The following is a 17,077-nucleotide window of genomic DNA, read 5'->3' on the forward strand; positions in this document are numbered from 1 at the left end:
TTTGTTTATTTAAATCACTACATACATGTACAGCAAGCTACGCATGCGCTGCCCTGATTATGTCGGGCTTTTTATGAGATGGGTGCGTTATCTCATGGCCTACGCATGGTTTGTGTACCGTGCTATTTCTTTGTGCCAATTGACCTTTTAATAGGCGAGTCTTGGCTATTGTATGTGGCCTGCAGCATGCTGCAAATTTTTCTTCACCCCAATACCAGGTGAGGGAAAGACTCGTAGATGAACATTGCCTAATACTATAGCGAGTGCAATGCGAATTTTCCTCACATTGCACTTGAAGAGCTTAAAGTGAACCTGTCACCAGGTTTGGCCGATGAGAGATACGCCCATCACGTTTCAGGGCTGATAATACAGCATCCTATAATGCTATATATCTGCCCCAACCCGTCCTGTAAGAGAAGAAAAATAACTTTTTACAGTCACCTGCGGGGCGGTCCGGTCCGATGGGTGTGGCTGGTCTTGGCCTGGTGATTCCCATCTTCTTACAATCCCAGTCCTCCTTATTGCTTCGTGTGGATGACACGTCCCTACGTTATCCACAAAGTCTCCTCGGCACAGCGCTCCTGCGCAGGAGTACTTCTCTGCACTGTCTAGGGCAGAGCAAAGTACTGCAGTGCGCATGCGCCGAGGCTATGTGACCTATTCCGGCACCTGCGCACTGCAGTACTTTGCTCTTCCCTTAACAGGGCAGAGAAGTACACCTATGCAGGACCCCGATGCCAAGGAGACGCGTCATCCACACGAAGCAAACAGGAGGGCGGCATCACAAGATGGGAGGCACTGAACCAAGACCAGCGACGCCCATTGGACCGGACCGCCCTGCAGGTGCGTATAATAAAAGTTATTTTTCTTGTCTTGCAGGTTGGGTTGGGGCAGATATACAGTACAGACCAAAAGCTTGGACACACCTTCTCATTCAAACATTTTTCTGTATTTTCATGACTATGAAAATTGTACATTCACACTGAAGGCATCAAAACTATGAATTAGCACATGTGGAATTATATACCGTATTTTCCGGCGTACAAGACGACTTTTTAACCCCTGAAAATCTTCTTAAAAGTCGGGGGTCGTCTTGTACGCCGGGAATCGCCTTGTACGCCGGGTGTATATGGTGGGTGGGGGGGGGAGTGATCCTGATGACGACGAGGGGGCGTCTCACAGGAAAGTGAGTATCCCCCATTACCTTATCATAGCGCTGCAGCGTGGGGTCTCTGTGCTGGGAGCGGCGGCTGCTGTGCTGTGCTGTGGCGGCTCCTCTTCTGCAGTGTGGGGCCTCTGGTGCTGTGGGGCGGTGGCGTATCTTCATGCAGTCGGGGCTCCTCCGGCATCTCAAAGCCTAGAAGCCCCGCCGGCAACTCCATCGGTGTAATGCGCTGGCCTCCGGGAAAATGGCCGCTGCTTAGATTCAGATCTCGTGTCCCGAGATTTCGGGACGAGATCTGAATCTGAGCATGCACAGCCCCCAGCGGCCGGGCCACCGCATCGCACCTATTGAGCTGCCTCCGGGAAAATGGCCGCTGCTCAGATTCAGATCTCGTCTCCCGAGATCTCGGGACGAGATCTGAATCTGAGCAGCGGCCATTTTCCCGGAGGCCACCTGACCGCATTGTACCGATGGAGTTCCCGGCGGGGCTTCCAGGCTGAGATGCCGGAGGAGCCCCGACTGCATGAAGATACGCCGCCGCCACTGCCCCACAGCACCAGAGGCCCCACACTGCAGAAGAGGAGCCGCCACAGCACAGCACAGCAGCCGCCGCTCCCAGCACAGAGACCCCACGCTGCAGCGCTATGATAAGGTAATGGGGGATACTCACTTTCCTGTGAGACGCCCCCTCGTCCTCATCAGGATCACTCCCCCCCCCCCCCAAAAGGCACATATTCACCGGCCCTATAAGACGACATACGGTGTATAAGAAGACCCCCAACTTTTAAGAAGATTTTATTTTTTAACTGGTAAAGTTGGGGGGTCGTCTTATACGCCCAGTCGTCTTATACGCCGGAAAATACGGTACTTAACAAAAAAGTGTGAAACAACTGAAACTATGTCTTATATTCTAGGTTCTTCAAAGTAGCCACCTTTTGCTTTGATGACTGCTTTGCACACTTGGCATTCTCTTGATGAGCTTCAAGAGGTAGTCACCGGGAATGGTCTTCCAACAATCTTGAAGGAGTTCTCAGAGATGCTTAGCACTTGTTGGCCCTTTTGCCTTCACTCTGCTGTCCAGCTCACCCCAAACCATTTCGATTAGGTTCAGGTCTGGTGACTGTAGAGGCCAGGTCATCTGGCGTAGCACCCCATCACTCTCCTTCTTGGTCAAATAGCCCTTACACAGCCTGGAGGTGTGTTTGGGGTCATTGTCCTGTTGAAAAATAAATGATGGTCCAGCTAAACGCAAACCGGATGGAATAGCATGCCGCTGCAAGATGCTGTGGTAGCCATGCTGGTTCAGTATGCCTTCAATTTGGAATAAATCCCCAACAGTGTCACCAGCAAAGCACCCCCACACCTCCTCCTCCATGCTTCACGGTGGGAACCAGGCATGTAGAGTCCATCCGTTCACCTTTTCTGCGTTGCACAAAGACGCGGTGGTTGGAATCAAAGATCTCAAATTTGGACTCATCAGACAAAAGCACAGATTTCCACTGGTCTAATGTCCATTCCTTGTGTTGTTTAGCCCAAACAAGTCTCTTCTGCTTGTTGCCTATCCTTAGCAGTGGTTTCCTAGCAGCTATTTTACCATGAAGGCCTGCTGCACAAAGTCTCCTCTTAACAGTTGTTGTAGAGATGTGTCTGCTGCTAGAACTCTGTGTGGTATTGACCTGGTCTCTAATCTGCGCTGCTGATAACCTGCGATTTCTGAGAGTGGTGACTCGGATAAACTTATCCTCAGAAGCAGAGGTGACTCTTGGTCTTCCTTTCCTGGGGCGGTCCTCATGTGAGCCAGTTTCTTTGTCGCGCTTGATGGTTTTTGCCACTGCACTTGGGGACACTTCAAAAGTTTTCCCAATTTTCCGGCTGACTGACCTTCATTTCTTAAAGTAATGATGGCCACTCATTTTTCTTTACTTAGCTGCACAGGGCTCATCTGTGAAGTGAAAACCATTCCCAGTGACTACCTCTTGAAGCTCATCAAGAGAATGCCAAGAGTGTGCAAAGCAGTCAAAGCAAAAGGTGGCTACTTTGAAGAACCTAGAATATAAGACATAATTCTAGTTGTTTCACACTTTTTTGTTAAGTATATAATTCCACATGTGCTAATTCATAGTTTTGATGCCTTCAGTGTGAATGTACAATTTTCATAGTCATGAAAATACAGAAAAAGCTTTGAATGAGAAGGTGTGTCCAAACTTTTGGTCTGCACTGTATAGCATTAGAGAATGCTGTATATCAGCGCTGAAACGTGATGGCCATGTCTTATCCTAATGTGTATGCTAAACATAAATGCAGCTGGTCTCTCCCCCCAACTATCCAAGAGACAACAGAAAATAAGACAGCAAGTAGACCAGGGGATGGGAATTAATTTTTCCAAGGGCCTACATAACAGACAGACAGTGACTGTTGTGCAGGGCCAAACCAATAGGCTGAAACTAATTGTTTTCAAAATATATATATTTTTTTGTGGGGACTATTTTTGCGGATTGAGTTGAAGCTTTTATTGGGAACATTTTACATAACGTTTCAAATCACAATTATCCTGCGCTCTACGCTGAGCATTTACTTTGGAGTTTCCATGTAAATTCCAGAGTGATGCGATTCCGATAACACCCCCTTCCTGAGTGATCCACTCACTAAAATGAGACAGCAGTTACTCTGGACTCTGTTCAGCGGTTTTCATCTTTTCATTAGTGTACAAACTAGGGCGTACCGCATTATTTTTGCATAGCTGTATTCTGAGAGCTAGAACTTTTACTTTTCCATTGATTTGGCTGAATGGTAGCTTGTTTTGTTACAGAACAAGATGATATTTTTAGATATACCATATGTATTTACATTCGTATTTTTGATCTCTTAATTCCATTTTTGTTCAGCGATATGATGAAAATGCATGGTTTTCCCCACCGTTTATTTTTTTACGGTGTTCACTGAAGTGGGACAGTTTTATGGGGCGAGTCGTCACATACATACACTACTGTTCAAAAGTTTAGGGTCACTTAGAAATTTCCTTTTTTTTTTTTTTCCAATGAAGCTAACATTAAATTATTCAGAAATACACTCTATACATTGTTAATGTGGTACATGACTATTCTAGCAGCAAACATCTGGTTTGCAATGCAATATCTTCATAGGTGTATAGAGGCCCATTTCCAACAACCATCACTGCAGTGTTCTTATGGTACTTTGTGTTTGCTATCTGTGTAAGAAGGCTAATGCATGGTTAGAATACCCTTGAAAACCCTTGTACAACTATGTTAGCACAGCTGAAAACAGTTTGGCAGATTAGAGAACCTATAAACCTTACCTTCCTTTGAGCTAGTTGAGAATCTGGAGCATTACATTTGTTGGTTCCATTAAACTCTCAAAATGGCCAGAAAAAAAGAACTTTCATGTGAAACTCGACAATCTATTCTTGTTCTTAGAAATGAAGGCTATTCCATGCGAGAAATTGCCAAGAAACTGAAGATTTCCTACAACAGTGTGTACTACTCCCTTCAGAGGAGAGCATAAACAGGCTCTAACCAGAGTAGAAAGAGAAGTGTGAGGCCCCGCTGCACAACTGAGCAACAAGACAAGTACATTAGAGTCTGTAGTTTGAGAAATCGACGCCTCACAGGTCCTCAACTGACAGCTTCATTAAATAGTACACGCAAATGACAGTGTCAACGTTTACAGTGAAGAGGCAACTCCAAGATGCTGGCCTTCAGGGCAGAGTAGCAAAGAAAAAGCCAAATCTGAGACTGGATAATAAAAGGAAAGGCTTAATATGGGCAAAAGAACACAGCATTGGACAGAGGAAGCTTGGAAAAAAGTGTTATAGACAGACGAATCCAAATTTGAGGTATTTGGATCACACAGAAGAACATTTGTGAGACACAGAACAACTGAAAATATGCTGGAAGAGTGCCTGACGTCATCTGTCAAGCATGGTGGAGGTAATGTGATGGTCTGGGGTTGCTTTGGTGCTGGTAAAGTGGGAGATTTGTACAAGGTAAAAGGCTATAACTCCATTTTGTAACGCCATGCCATACTCTGTGAACAGCGCTTGATTGGACCCAATTTCATCCTACAACAGGACAATGACACAAAGCACACCTCCAAATTATGCAAGAACTTTTTAGGGAAGAAGCAGGCAGCTGGTATTCTATCTGTAATGGAGTGGCCAGCGCAGTCACCAGATCTCAACCCCATTGAGATCTTGTGGCAGCAGCTTGACCGTATGGTACGCAAAAAGTGCCCATCAAGCCAACCAACTTGGGCTTCTGGAAGCATGGGGTGAAATTTTTCCAGATTACCTCAGCAAATTATCTGCTAGAATGCCAAAGGTCTGCAATGCTGTAACTGCTGCAAAGAGAGAATTCTTTGACGAAAGCAAAGTTTGAAGGAGAAAATTATTATTTCAAATAAAAATCTTTATTTTGAACCTTGTCAATGTCTGGACTAGATTTTCAATTCATTTGATTAATAAAAGCATGATTTGTCATGGAAAACACTTGTCTTTTTTTTACCATAAAAATCGCGACTTTCACCAGCCTGACTACTGTTTATAATGCATTGTTCAAGTGACTCTCTTCCTCTGTACACCTGCTAAATGCTGCAATCTCAGTATTTAGGAGGTTAAAGTGCCTGGACACTGCTACTACACGGAGTGTCAGAATCAGCTGACACCCAGCGACGATCACACGCGCACATAAATCGCCTGGACGTACTCCGTACGTCCAAGGTTGGCAAATACAAGCCGACCATGACGTACCGAGTACATATAAGGTCATTAATGGGTTAAAGAGAACCTGTCAGCACAATCTTGTAAAAGCATGGCTATAATGGCGCTGAAATAGTGATTAAATTTAGTTTGGTGAAACAAATACGCTTATCTTCTTTAAATCACCATTTGAAGTTTTCTGCCAATTACATTTCGGTGCACAGGGGCTGAATTGTACACTAGGTCTTCTGGTCTAACTTTTTTGCCCCTCCACATGCATCCTCGCTCTGAAGGAAACATTTCAAACAGATGAGGCAGGGCACTGAAAAATAATAATCTCCTATTCAAAGACAAGAAGTAGGCAGTGGGACAAGGAATAACAGTCAGGGAGGAAGACTCAGTGCACATTCCAGGTCCTGAGCACAGAAATCTAACCAGCAGAAAACATTAAATAGTGACTCAAGAAGAACAACAAATCAATTTAATCTGTATTACAGCCGTGTCTTTACAATAAAAAATCATACAGAAAGGTCCTCTAAGGCTATGTTCACACATTGCGGTTTTTACCGTGGATCCGCGGTGTTTTTGACGCTGCGGATCCGCGGCAGTTTTCCATGCGGTGTACAGTACCATGTAAACCTATGGAAACCAAATCCGCTGTGCACATGCTCTGGAAAAAACCGTGCGGAAACGCAGCGTTTTTTCCACAACATGTCAATTCTTTGTGCGGATCTGCAGCGTTTCTGCACCCATTGACTTGTATTGAGTAGGGCACTTCCACAGCAAAACTGCCGATATAAAAAAAGATCTGCGGTTTAGCTGTGAGTGAAACGCTGCAGATCGGGAGGGTGTGGGCGGAGACTGTACATGTCTGTGCGTGACAGTCGGGGGTCTGTGCGGGCTTGTCGGGGGTCTGTGCGGGCTTGTCGGGGGTCTGTGCGGGCTTGTCGGGGGTCTGTGCGGGCTTGTCGGGGGTCTGTGCGGGCTTGTCGGGGGTCTGTGCGGGCTTGTCGGGGGTCTGTTCGGGCTTGTCGGGGTCTGTGCGTGTGTGCGCAGGCATCGTCCGATGGGACTACAAGTCCCATCGGGCTATGCCTACTACAATGACAGTGATTGACACATTAGCCAATGATGGGACAGTAGTAGTCCCATCATCCGGCTAATGTGTTGAATGTAAAAAAAAACAAAAAACACAAACATACATACTACATACATACATACTATATACATACAACATACTACATACAACCTACATACATATACAGTACAGACCAAAAGTTTGGACACACCTTCTCATTTAAAGATTTTTCTGTATTTTCATGACTATGAAAATTGTACATTCACACTGAAGGCATCAAAATTATGAATTAGCACATGTGGAATTATATACTTAGCAAAAAAGTGTGAAACAACTGAAAACGTGACTTATATTCTAGGTTCTTCAAAGTAGCCACCTTTTGATTTGATGACTGCTTTGCAAACTCTTGGCATTCTCTTGATGAGCTTCAAGAGGTAGTCTCCGGGAATGGTTTTCACTTCACAGGTGTGCCCTTTCAGGTTTAATAAGTGGGATTTGTTGCCTTATAAATGGGGTTGGGGCCATAAGTTCTGTTGTGCAGAAGTCTGGTGGATACACAGCTAATAGTCCTACTGAATAAACTGTTAGAATTTGTATTATGGCAAGAAAAAAAGCAGTAAAGAAAAACGAGTGGCCATCAAAAATGAAGGTCAGTCAGTCCGAAAAATTGGGAAAACTTTGAAAGGGTCCCCAAGTGCAGTGGCAAAAACCATCAAGCGCGACAAAGAAACTGGCTCACATGAGGACCGCCCCAGGAAAGGAAGACCAAGAGTCACCTCTGCTTCTGAGGATAAGTTTATCCGAGTCACCAGCCTCAGAAATCGCAGGTTAACAGAAGCTCAGATTAGAGACCAGGTCAATGCTTAACAGAGTTCTAGCAGCAGACACATCTCTACAACAACTGTTAGGGCTCATTTCCACATGCGAGAAACACATCAGTGTCTCGCATGTGGAAACCAATCTCTGGCGCCGGCACTTTGGAGCGGAGCGTGCAGCTCCATGTGTTGCTATGCGACCGCACGCTCCGCTCTGGAGGGCCGGCGCCAGAGCTTGGTTTCTACATGCGTGACACGGACGTGTTTCTCGCATGTGGAAATGAGCTCTTAAGAGGAGACTTAGTGCAGCAGGCCTTCATGGTAAAATAGCTGCTAGGAAACCACTGCTAAGGACAGGCAACAAGCAGAAGAGACTTGTTTGGGCTAAACAACACAAGGAATGGACATTAGACCAGTGGGAATCTGTGCTTTGGTCTGATGAGTCCAAATTTGAGATCTTTGATTCCAACCACCGTGTCTTGGTACGACGCAGAAAAGATGAACGGATGGACTCTACATGCCTGGTTCCCACCGTGAAGCATGGCGGAGGTGGTGTGATGGTGTGGGGGTGCTTTGCTGGTGACACTGTTGGGGATTTATTCCAAATTGAAGGCACACTGAACCAGCATGGCTACCACAGCATCTTGCAGCGGCATGCTATTCCATCCGGTTTGCGTTTAGTTGGACCATCATTTATTTTTCAGCAGGACAGTGACCCCAAACACACATCCAGGCTGTGTAAGGGCTATTTGACTAAGAAGGAGAGTGATGGGGTGCTATGCCAGATGACCTGGCCTCCACAGTCACCTGACCTGGACCGCAGAGTGAAGGCAAAAGGGCGAACAAGTGCTAAGCATCTCTGGGAACTTCTTCAAGATTGTTGGAAGACCATTCCTGGTGACTACCTCTTGCAGCTCATCAAGAGAATGCCAAGAGTGTGCAAAGCAGTCACCAAAGCAAAAGGTGGCTACTTTGAATAACCTAGAATGTAAGACATAATTTCAGTTTCACACTTTTTTTTGTTAAAGGGCCACTGTCACCCCCCTCCAGCCGTTATAAACTAAAAGAGCCACCTTGTGCAGCAGTAATGCTGCTGCATTCTAACAAGGTGGCTCTTTTAGTTTTAGGTTCAAGTATACCCCAAAAAAAGCGATTTGATACTTAGGCTACGTTCACATTTGCGTTGTGCGCCGCAGCGTCGGCGCCGCAGCGCACAACGCAAACAAAAACGCAGCAAAACGCATGCACAACGCTGCGTTTTGCGCCGCATGCGTCGTTTTTTTCATTGAATTTGGACGCAGCAAAAATGCAACTTGCTGCGTCCTCTGCGCCCCGACGCGGGCGACGCATGCGGCGCGAAACGCAAGTGCGCCGCATGTCCATGCGCCCCCATGTTAAATATAGGGGCGCATGACGCATGCGGCGCCGCTGCGGCGCCCGACGCTGCGGCGCTGGCCGCAAATGTGAACGTAGCCTTAGCCATAATTGCTGTCTCTAGCCACGTAGGCTGGTCCTCCCTCCCCAGCTCGAAACGCCCCCTCAGCGCTGTTTACGTTTTCAAACCGGCGCCTGCGCTATGTAGTACTGTTCTACGCAGGCGCAGTGTGAAAGCCTGGCTTGGACGGCAGACGGCCAGAGCTTACTGCGCCTGCGCAGAACAGTACTACACAGCGCAGGCGCCGGTTTGAAAACGTAAACAGCGCTGAGGGGGCGGCACAGAAAGACCAAGAAGATGTGAGTGACGGCAGAGGAGCGTTTCGAGCTGGGGAGGGAGGACCAGCCTACGTGGCTAGAGACACCAATTATGGCTAAGTATCAAATCGCTTTTTTTGGGGTATACTTGAACCTAAAAAAAAAAAAAGAGTCGCAGCGTCAAACACGCAGTATCCAGATGTTACAGCATAGTGGAGGGGATTTTATCAAATCCCGTCTCCAGTATGCGTGGTAACACGCACCCGGCGGCCCTGCGATTCCGGCATGTCAGTTTACGCCGCTGTGCCTCCGCAAGGTAAATCACAGGGCCCTATGTGTGGGGTGCGATGATGCCGGATGTGTGCAGTGAACACATCCGGCATCATCGCGTCACAGAAGGGGGCGGAGTGGGTTTGCAGCTCCGTCCAAACCGCCGGCCATCCTGAAGGTGGACACGTACCCTAAGGTCGGCGTCACACTGGCGTTTTAAACGGCCGAGTGCAATGCGATAAAAAAAATCGCATTGCACTCGGACCAATGTTAACATATGGGGCAGCTCCCAGCAGCCGACTTTTTTTTGGCCGTTTTCTTCGGTCCGAGACAATGCAGCACTCGCCTATGGGTGCGAGTGAGACAGCGCACACCACTCGGATATCATCCGAGTGATGTGCGTTATAAGCGGACCCCAGCAATGGAGGAGATGGAGAAATTATTTTCTCCGCCTCCTCCGCAGCTGTGCTCCGATCCTCCCTGTGCGAGAGAATCGGAGCACAGACGCATGACACTCGGCTCCTGCTCTGCAGGAGCCGAGTGTCATTAGCATATCGCATCCGATGATCTCGCATCCGATGCAATACGCCAGCCTGAGGGTGTGTGCACACGTTCAGGATTTCTTGCAGAAATTTCCTGAAGAAAACCGGAAATTTTCTGCAAGAAATCCGCATTTTTTTTTTGCGTTTTTTTCCCGTTTTTTTCGCGTTTTTTTAGCATTCTGCAAGCGTAATTAGCTTGCAGAATGCTAAGTTTTCCAAGCGATCTGTAGCATCGCTTGGAAAACTGACTGACAAGTTGGTCACACTTGTCAAACATAGTGTTTGACAAGTGTGACCAACTTTTTACTATAGATGCAGCTTATGCAGCATCTATAGTAAAAGATAGAATGTTTAAAAATAATAAAAAAAATAAAAAAATGCTTATACTCACCCAGACATCTCCTCACCGGCGTCCGTTCGTCTTCCTATAGCTGGTCTGTGCGCACAGGGCCTTCCGTGACGTCACGGTCACGTGAGCGGTCACATGACCGCTCACGACCAATCACAGGACAGTGACGTCATCGGCAAGGTCCTTCGCCGCACATCAGCTACAGGAACCGAACGGCAGCGTGCAGTGGAGGCGGGAACACTGCGCGGGACATCGAGGGTGAGTATAGGACTATTTTTTATTTTATTTCTTATTTTTTGACCACTTATATGGTGCCCAGTGCGTGGAGGAGAGTCTCCTCTCCTCCACCCTGGGTACCAACCGCATATAATCTGCTTACTTCCCGCATGGTGTGCACAGCCCCGTGCGGGAAGTAAGCAGATCAATGGACTCCTAGGTGTGCGGAATCCCTGCAATTCCGCATTTTTAATGAACATGTTGCTTTTTTTTCCGCTATGCGATTTTTTCGCGGAAAAAATCGCAACATTTGCACAAAAAATGCGGAATACCTTGTAAATAATAGGAGGCATATGTTAGCGTTTTTTTCGCGTTTTTATCACGTTTTTATAGCGAAAAAACGCGAAAAAAACGCTAAAAATCCTGAACGTGTGCACATGGCCTCAGGATGCTTTCCTGAGATTTGCAGAATGAAAATAGGCGACAAAAGAAAGGAAACTTGTGCAAATGAAGAATAAATATGTGCATTGCTTGGGACACAAGGAGGTGGCACAGGATCAGGGCATCAGAACAAGAATATATGAACACTAACAGTGTATAGTCAGAAAAATAAAAAATATCTAAAAAGGAAGGTCTTGTAGGCAAACATTTAATTTAGCTTAGCCTTACATGTGAAGAATTAAAAGGATCACCTACCTTTGATTTTTTTTAGCACAGAATCACCACTACTACCCCCTGAACTGTTTTGTGATCCACTTTCCATTGAACCTGACCTGCAAACATAAAAAAAGTGTGTTTTTTTAAATAAATACAAGTTGCAAATATATATTTTCACTATTTAGACAATTTGGTAGAATAGAAAAGTTATGTTCTACTGTAGCCTAAGGTGCTCATATACTTTAACCTCTTCACACCGAAGCCTGTTTTCACCTTCCTTACCAGGCCAAATTTTACAATTCTGACCAGTGTCACTTTATGAGGTTTTAACTGTATCCCACTGATTCTGAGATTATTTTTTTTTGACCTATTGTACCCAAAAGCGACACCATTCTAAAAACTGTACCTCTGAAGGTGCTGAAAACCACATTCAAGAAGTTCATTGATCCTTCAAGTCCGTCACAGGAATTTTTTGAATGCGGAAAGAAAAAAAAATTAACATTTAACTTTTTGTCACAAAAATTTTTCTGAAATAATTAGCGGACACCATGTCGCGTTTGAAGAGCCCTTGCGGTGCCTAAACAGTGGGAACGCCCCACAAGTGACACCATTTTGGAAACTAGATCCTTCAGGGAACTTATTTAGATGTATGTGGTGTGCACCTTGAACCACCCCCCCGGCACGTCACAAAAAGTTTATAACCATAAGCCGCAAAATTAAAAAAAAAAGAAAAAAAACAAAAAGAAAAAAAACACTTCATCACATTTTTCAAATAAAAATTTTAATTTTCACAAGGGTAACAGGAGAAAATGGAACCCAAAATTTGTTGTGCAATTTCTTCTGACTACGCCGATACCCCACCTGGTCAAAAACTACTTTTGAGGCACAGCGCAGAAGAGACACCAATTTTACAAACTACACCTCTCAATGAAGTCATCTAGGGGTGCAGTGACCATATTGACAACACAGGTGTGTCACAGAATTTTATACCATTGGGCAGTGAAGGGAAAAAAAAAAAATAATAAAAAAAAAAAATGAATAATTACATTTTTACTAACAAAACTTGGTTTTAGCTCCAGATTTTACATTGGGAAATGGGTAAAACTGGCACCAAAGTTTGTCCCACAATTTCTGCTGAATGTAGAAATACCCCATATGTGGATGTGCAGTACTACTTAGCCACACGGAGAGACTCAGGAGGGAAGGAGCGCTATTTGCCTCTTAGAGAATAGTTTGTGGATTCCATATACAGAGCCCCCAAGAGCTAGAAGAGCAGAATCCTCCTCCTCCTCAAGTGACCACATTTTGGAAAGTACACACCTTTGGGAATTTATCTACAGGTGTAGGGACAATATTGACTCCATGGGTGTTTTCTAGAAATAAGCAGCACTGGAGATTGCTGAGAGAAAATTGCAACCTGCCATTGAGGTGCCCGTACATTGTGAACACCTCATGCTTCTGGAGACATGCACTCGTAAATTAGACTGGCTCTCATCGCTATAGAAATGCTAAACATCATTTATAGAGCCAAAGTGGATGACACCCCTTTGATGCTCTTATCCACAGATGCAGAAAAGGCCTACGATCGGGTCAACTGGGCATGCATGGAAAAGGTGTTGAAATCTATTGGGTTGCAGAGCGCCATGCTAAAGTGCATGGTACTCCCTCCAACTGTGCGGATGAATGGTGTTTTCTCCGAGAAATTTCCAATTGCAAATGGCACTCAGCAGGGCTGACCCCTCCCCCGTCAATTTTTATCCTCACTCTTGAGTGATTCCTTCGGTGTATCCAGTCCAACCCAGATATTACGGGTCTAAAAATGCAAAATATCTGTCACAGAATTGTAGTTTATGCAGATGACCTATTATTCTTCATTACTAACCTGATTGTATCTCTACCTAGCTTGATGCAGGAATTTTAAAAATATAGTTTTGTCCCATTTTAAAATGAACTTAACCCCTTTACCCCCAAGGGTGGTTTGCACGTTAATGACCGGGCCAATTTTTACAATTCTGACCACTTCAACGGATCCTGATGATTCTGACATTGTTTTCTCGTGACATATTGTACTTCATGATAGGGGTAAAATTTCTTTGATATTACCTGCGTTTATTTGTGAAAAAAAATGGAAATTTGGCGAAAATTTTGAAAATGTCGCAATTTTCCAACTTTTAATTTTTATGGCCTTAAATCAGAGAGGTATATCACACAAAATACTTAATAAGTAACATTTCCCACATGTCTAATTTACATCAGCACAATTTTGGAACCAAAATTTTCTCTTGTTAGAGAGTTATAAGGGTTAAAATTTGACCAGCAATTTCTCATTTTTACAACATAATTTTTTTGGGGACTACATCACATTTGGAGTCATTTTGAGGGGTCTATATGATAGAAAATACCCAAGTGTGACACCATTCTAAAAACTGCACCCCTCAAGGTGCTCAAAACCACATACAAGATTATTAACCCTTCAGGTGTTTCACAGGCATTTTTGGAATGTTTAAAAAAAAAAAAAAATGAACATTTCATTTTTTTCTCACAAAAAATTTAATTCAGCTCAAATTTGTTTTATTTTACCAAGGGTAACAGGAGAAATTGGACCTCAAAAGTTGTGCACTTTGTCCTGAGTACGCTGATACCCCATATGTGGGGGTAAACCACTGTTTGGGCGCACAGCAGAGCTCGGAAGGGAAGGAGCGCCATTTGACTTTTCAATGCAAAATTGACTGGAATTGAGATCGGACACCATGTCACGTTTGGAGAGCCCTTGATGTGCCTAAACATTGAAACCCCCAACAAGTGACACCATTTTGGAAAGTAGACCCCCTAAGGAACTTATCTAGATGTGTGGTGAGCACTTTGACCCACCAAGTGCTTCACAGAAGTTTATAATGCAGAGCCGTAAAAATAAAAAAATTATTATTTCACAAAAATGATATTTTTGCCCCCAATTTTTTTTTTTCTCAAGGGTAACAGAAGAAAATGGGTATTATACCTACCGATAATTCGGTTTCCAGGAGTCCATCCTGACAGCACATTGGAGGACGTCCTCCTCCTCCTTGCAGGGACAGGAAATACAACACGAGAGGTTAAAAGGTCCCACTCCGCCCCCTTTCCCTCAGTGTTTTGACAAGTACCACACCATGGATAGATATACTATGAAATTTTTATTAACCAAACATATTACAGCATATGCACTGGCATGAATAGGGGGGGAAATAACGGTGCTGTCAGGATGGACTCCTGGAAACCGAATTATCGGTAGGTATAATACCCATTTTCCAGGACGTCCCCCTGACAGCACATTGGAGAATACCAAAGAAAACTCCTTTAGGGTGGGACAACTGCTTGGAGAACTTTTCTCCCATATGACACTTGCTGAGCTGCCATCACATCTAATTTATAGTGCCTACAAAATGTGTTTACCCTGGCCCAAGTTGCGGCCTTGCAAATCTGATCTAGGGACGCTCCTGCCCGTTCAGCCCATGATGCTGAAACAGCCCTAGTAGAGTGCGCTTTTATCCCTGTTGGGCAAGCTAACCTTTCTGATGAGTAGGCTTTTGAAATTATGGTCGTGATCCATCTAGCTATTGAAGCCTTGGACGCTTTTTTACCCTTATTCTTACCCCCAAAAAGAATAAAAAGATTAGGATCTTTCCTCCAGGGGCTAGTGGCTTCTAGATAGTTTAATACTGCCCGCCTAACATCAAGGGAGTGTAAAGCCTGTTCTTTTTCATTAGCAGGGTTCTCACAAAAGGATGGTAAAATTATCTCCTGGTCACGGTTTTTAGCTGAGGCTATTTTAGGGATAAAAGCTGGATCTAATTTCAGAATTATATGGTCCTCTCTAACTTGAAGGTATGGATCCTTAATAGAAAGAGCCTGAATTTCACCTATACGTTTAGCAGTTGTAATTGCTACTAAAAAGGCCGTTTTCCAGGTACGTATTGAAATGGGCATATCCTCCTCGAGAGTATAAGGATCTTTACATAGAGCCCTGAGGACCAGATTTAAGTCCCATGTAGGAGCTAGTTGTCTTAAAGTAGGACGTAATCTCTGGATAGCTCTAACAAATCTAATTATCCAGGGGTGGGAGGCCAACGGATAATCTAAGAAGGTACTGAGGGCCGAAATCTGGACTTTAATTGTACTCGGCCTGAGCCCCAAGTTAAAGCCAGTCTGTAAAAAATGTAAGACTCTAGGAACATCCAAAGCTCCCGGTATTACGGCCGACCTGCCACTTTCCAAACAGAATTTCCTCCAGATCTTGTGGTAGATGGCTGTGGTCACAGGCTTCCTACTAGCCTGGATGGTTGTGATTACTTCATCTGAAAGACCTCTGGATTTCAAGATGTCCCTTTCAGGATCCATGCTGATAGATGTAATCTCTCTGGGTCCTGATGCAAAACCGGCCCCTGATGAATGATATTCTTCCATACCGGGAGTCTGATAGGATCTTCCACTGTCATAGCTCCCAACAACGGGAACCAACTTCTCTTTGGCCAGAATGGCACAATCGTCAGCACCGTTGCCTGGTCCTCTTGAATCTTCCTGAGCACTACTGGAATAAGTGCTATTGGAGGAAAAGCGTAAGACAGAGGTTCGTTCCATGTTTGGCTTAGGGCATCGACTGCTTCCGGCATGTCTGAAGGGTTGAGTGAATAAAATCTGGCCACCTTCGAATTTTTCCTTGTGGCGAATAAGTCTATCCTGGGCGTTCCCCAACGATGACATAGTATTTGAAACATTTCTTGATTTAATTCCCACTCGGTTGGATAAATTTTCTTTCTGCTTAGATAGTCGGCTAGGATGTTTTGGGATCCTTCTAGATGCACTGCTGTTATTGATAGAACCACGTTCTCTGCCCAGGAAAATATTCTTTGCGCTAGATTTTGAAGCGCCCTGTGTCTGGCCCCGCCTTGATGTCTCAAAAAGGATACTGCTGTCACGTTGTCTGATAAAATCTTTACGTGTTTGTCCTTTAGACATGAGTAGTTTCTTCTGAGGGCTTCCCAAGCTGCGTATAGCTCTCTGTAATTTGATGACATCCGACTTATTTCTTCGGGCCACTTGCCCTGAAAGAATCTTCCTTCCAAGTGTGCTCCCCATCCCCACTGACTTGCGTCCGTGGTGATTACCACACAAGGGGATGATATCCAAGGGACGCCCATTTTTAAATTGTAGTCCTGGGTCCACCATCGTAGAGATTTTCTTGCCTTCATTGAAAGGAACATCCTCCTGTCTAGTGATGAACGAGAACGATCCCACACCGAGAGTACTTGCTCTTGTAAAGGTCTTGAGTGCGCCTGAGCCCATCTGACACACGGGATGCAAGCTGTCATCTTCCCCAAGATCTCCATGGCCATTCTTATCGTAAGTGGTCTTTTTTGGAACCGTAGAATCATTTTTATTAGAGAGATTCGTTTGTCCCTTGGCAAGAAGGATTGTCTGGTTGTAGAATCCAGAAGTACTCCCAGAAAGATCTTTCGAGTCTCTGGCCTTAGATGAGACTTTTTTCGGTTTACCACCCATCCTAGGTGTTCTAAAACTGCTATAACCCGATCTCTGTGTTGCAG

At 44.9% G+C, this 17,077-nt stretch overlaps 1 protein-coding gene across 2 annotated transcripts in view; it reads right to left on the reverse strand.

The window, feature by feature from the left end:
• Window positions 1–17,077, reverse strand: part of HAUS8 (HAUS augmin like complex subunit 8) — a 181,877-nt gene that overhangs the window by 131,366 nt on the left and 33,434 nt on the right. For both annotated transcript variants that reach the window (XM_077253241.1, XM_077253251.1), the window contains exon 2: window positions 11,538–11,614. In XM_077253241.1, the coding sequence (XP_077109356.1) occupies window positions 11,538–11,614 (77 nt within the window). The remainder of the gene's footprint in view (window positions 1–11,537; window positions 11,615–17,077) is intronic.

Source organism: Ranitomeya variabilis, chromosome 1 (assembly GCF_051348905.1).
Source record: "Ranitomeya variabilis isolate aRanVar5 chromosome 1, aRanVar5.hap1, whole genome shotgun sequence".
Taxonomy (NCBI): domain Eukaryota; kingdom Metazoa; phylum Chordata; class Amphibia; order Anura; family Dendrobatidae; genus Ranitomeya; species Ranitomeya variabilis.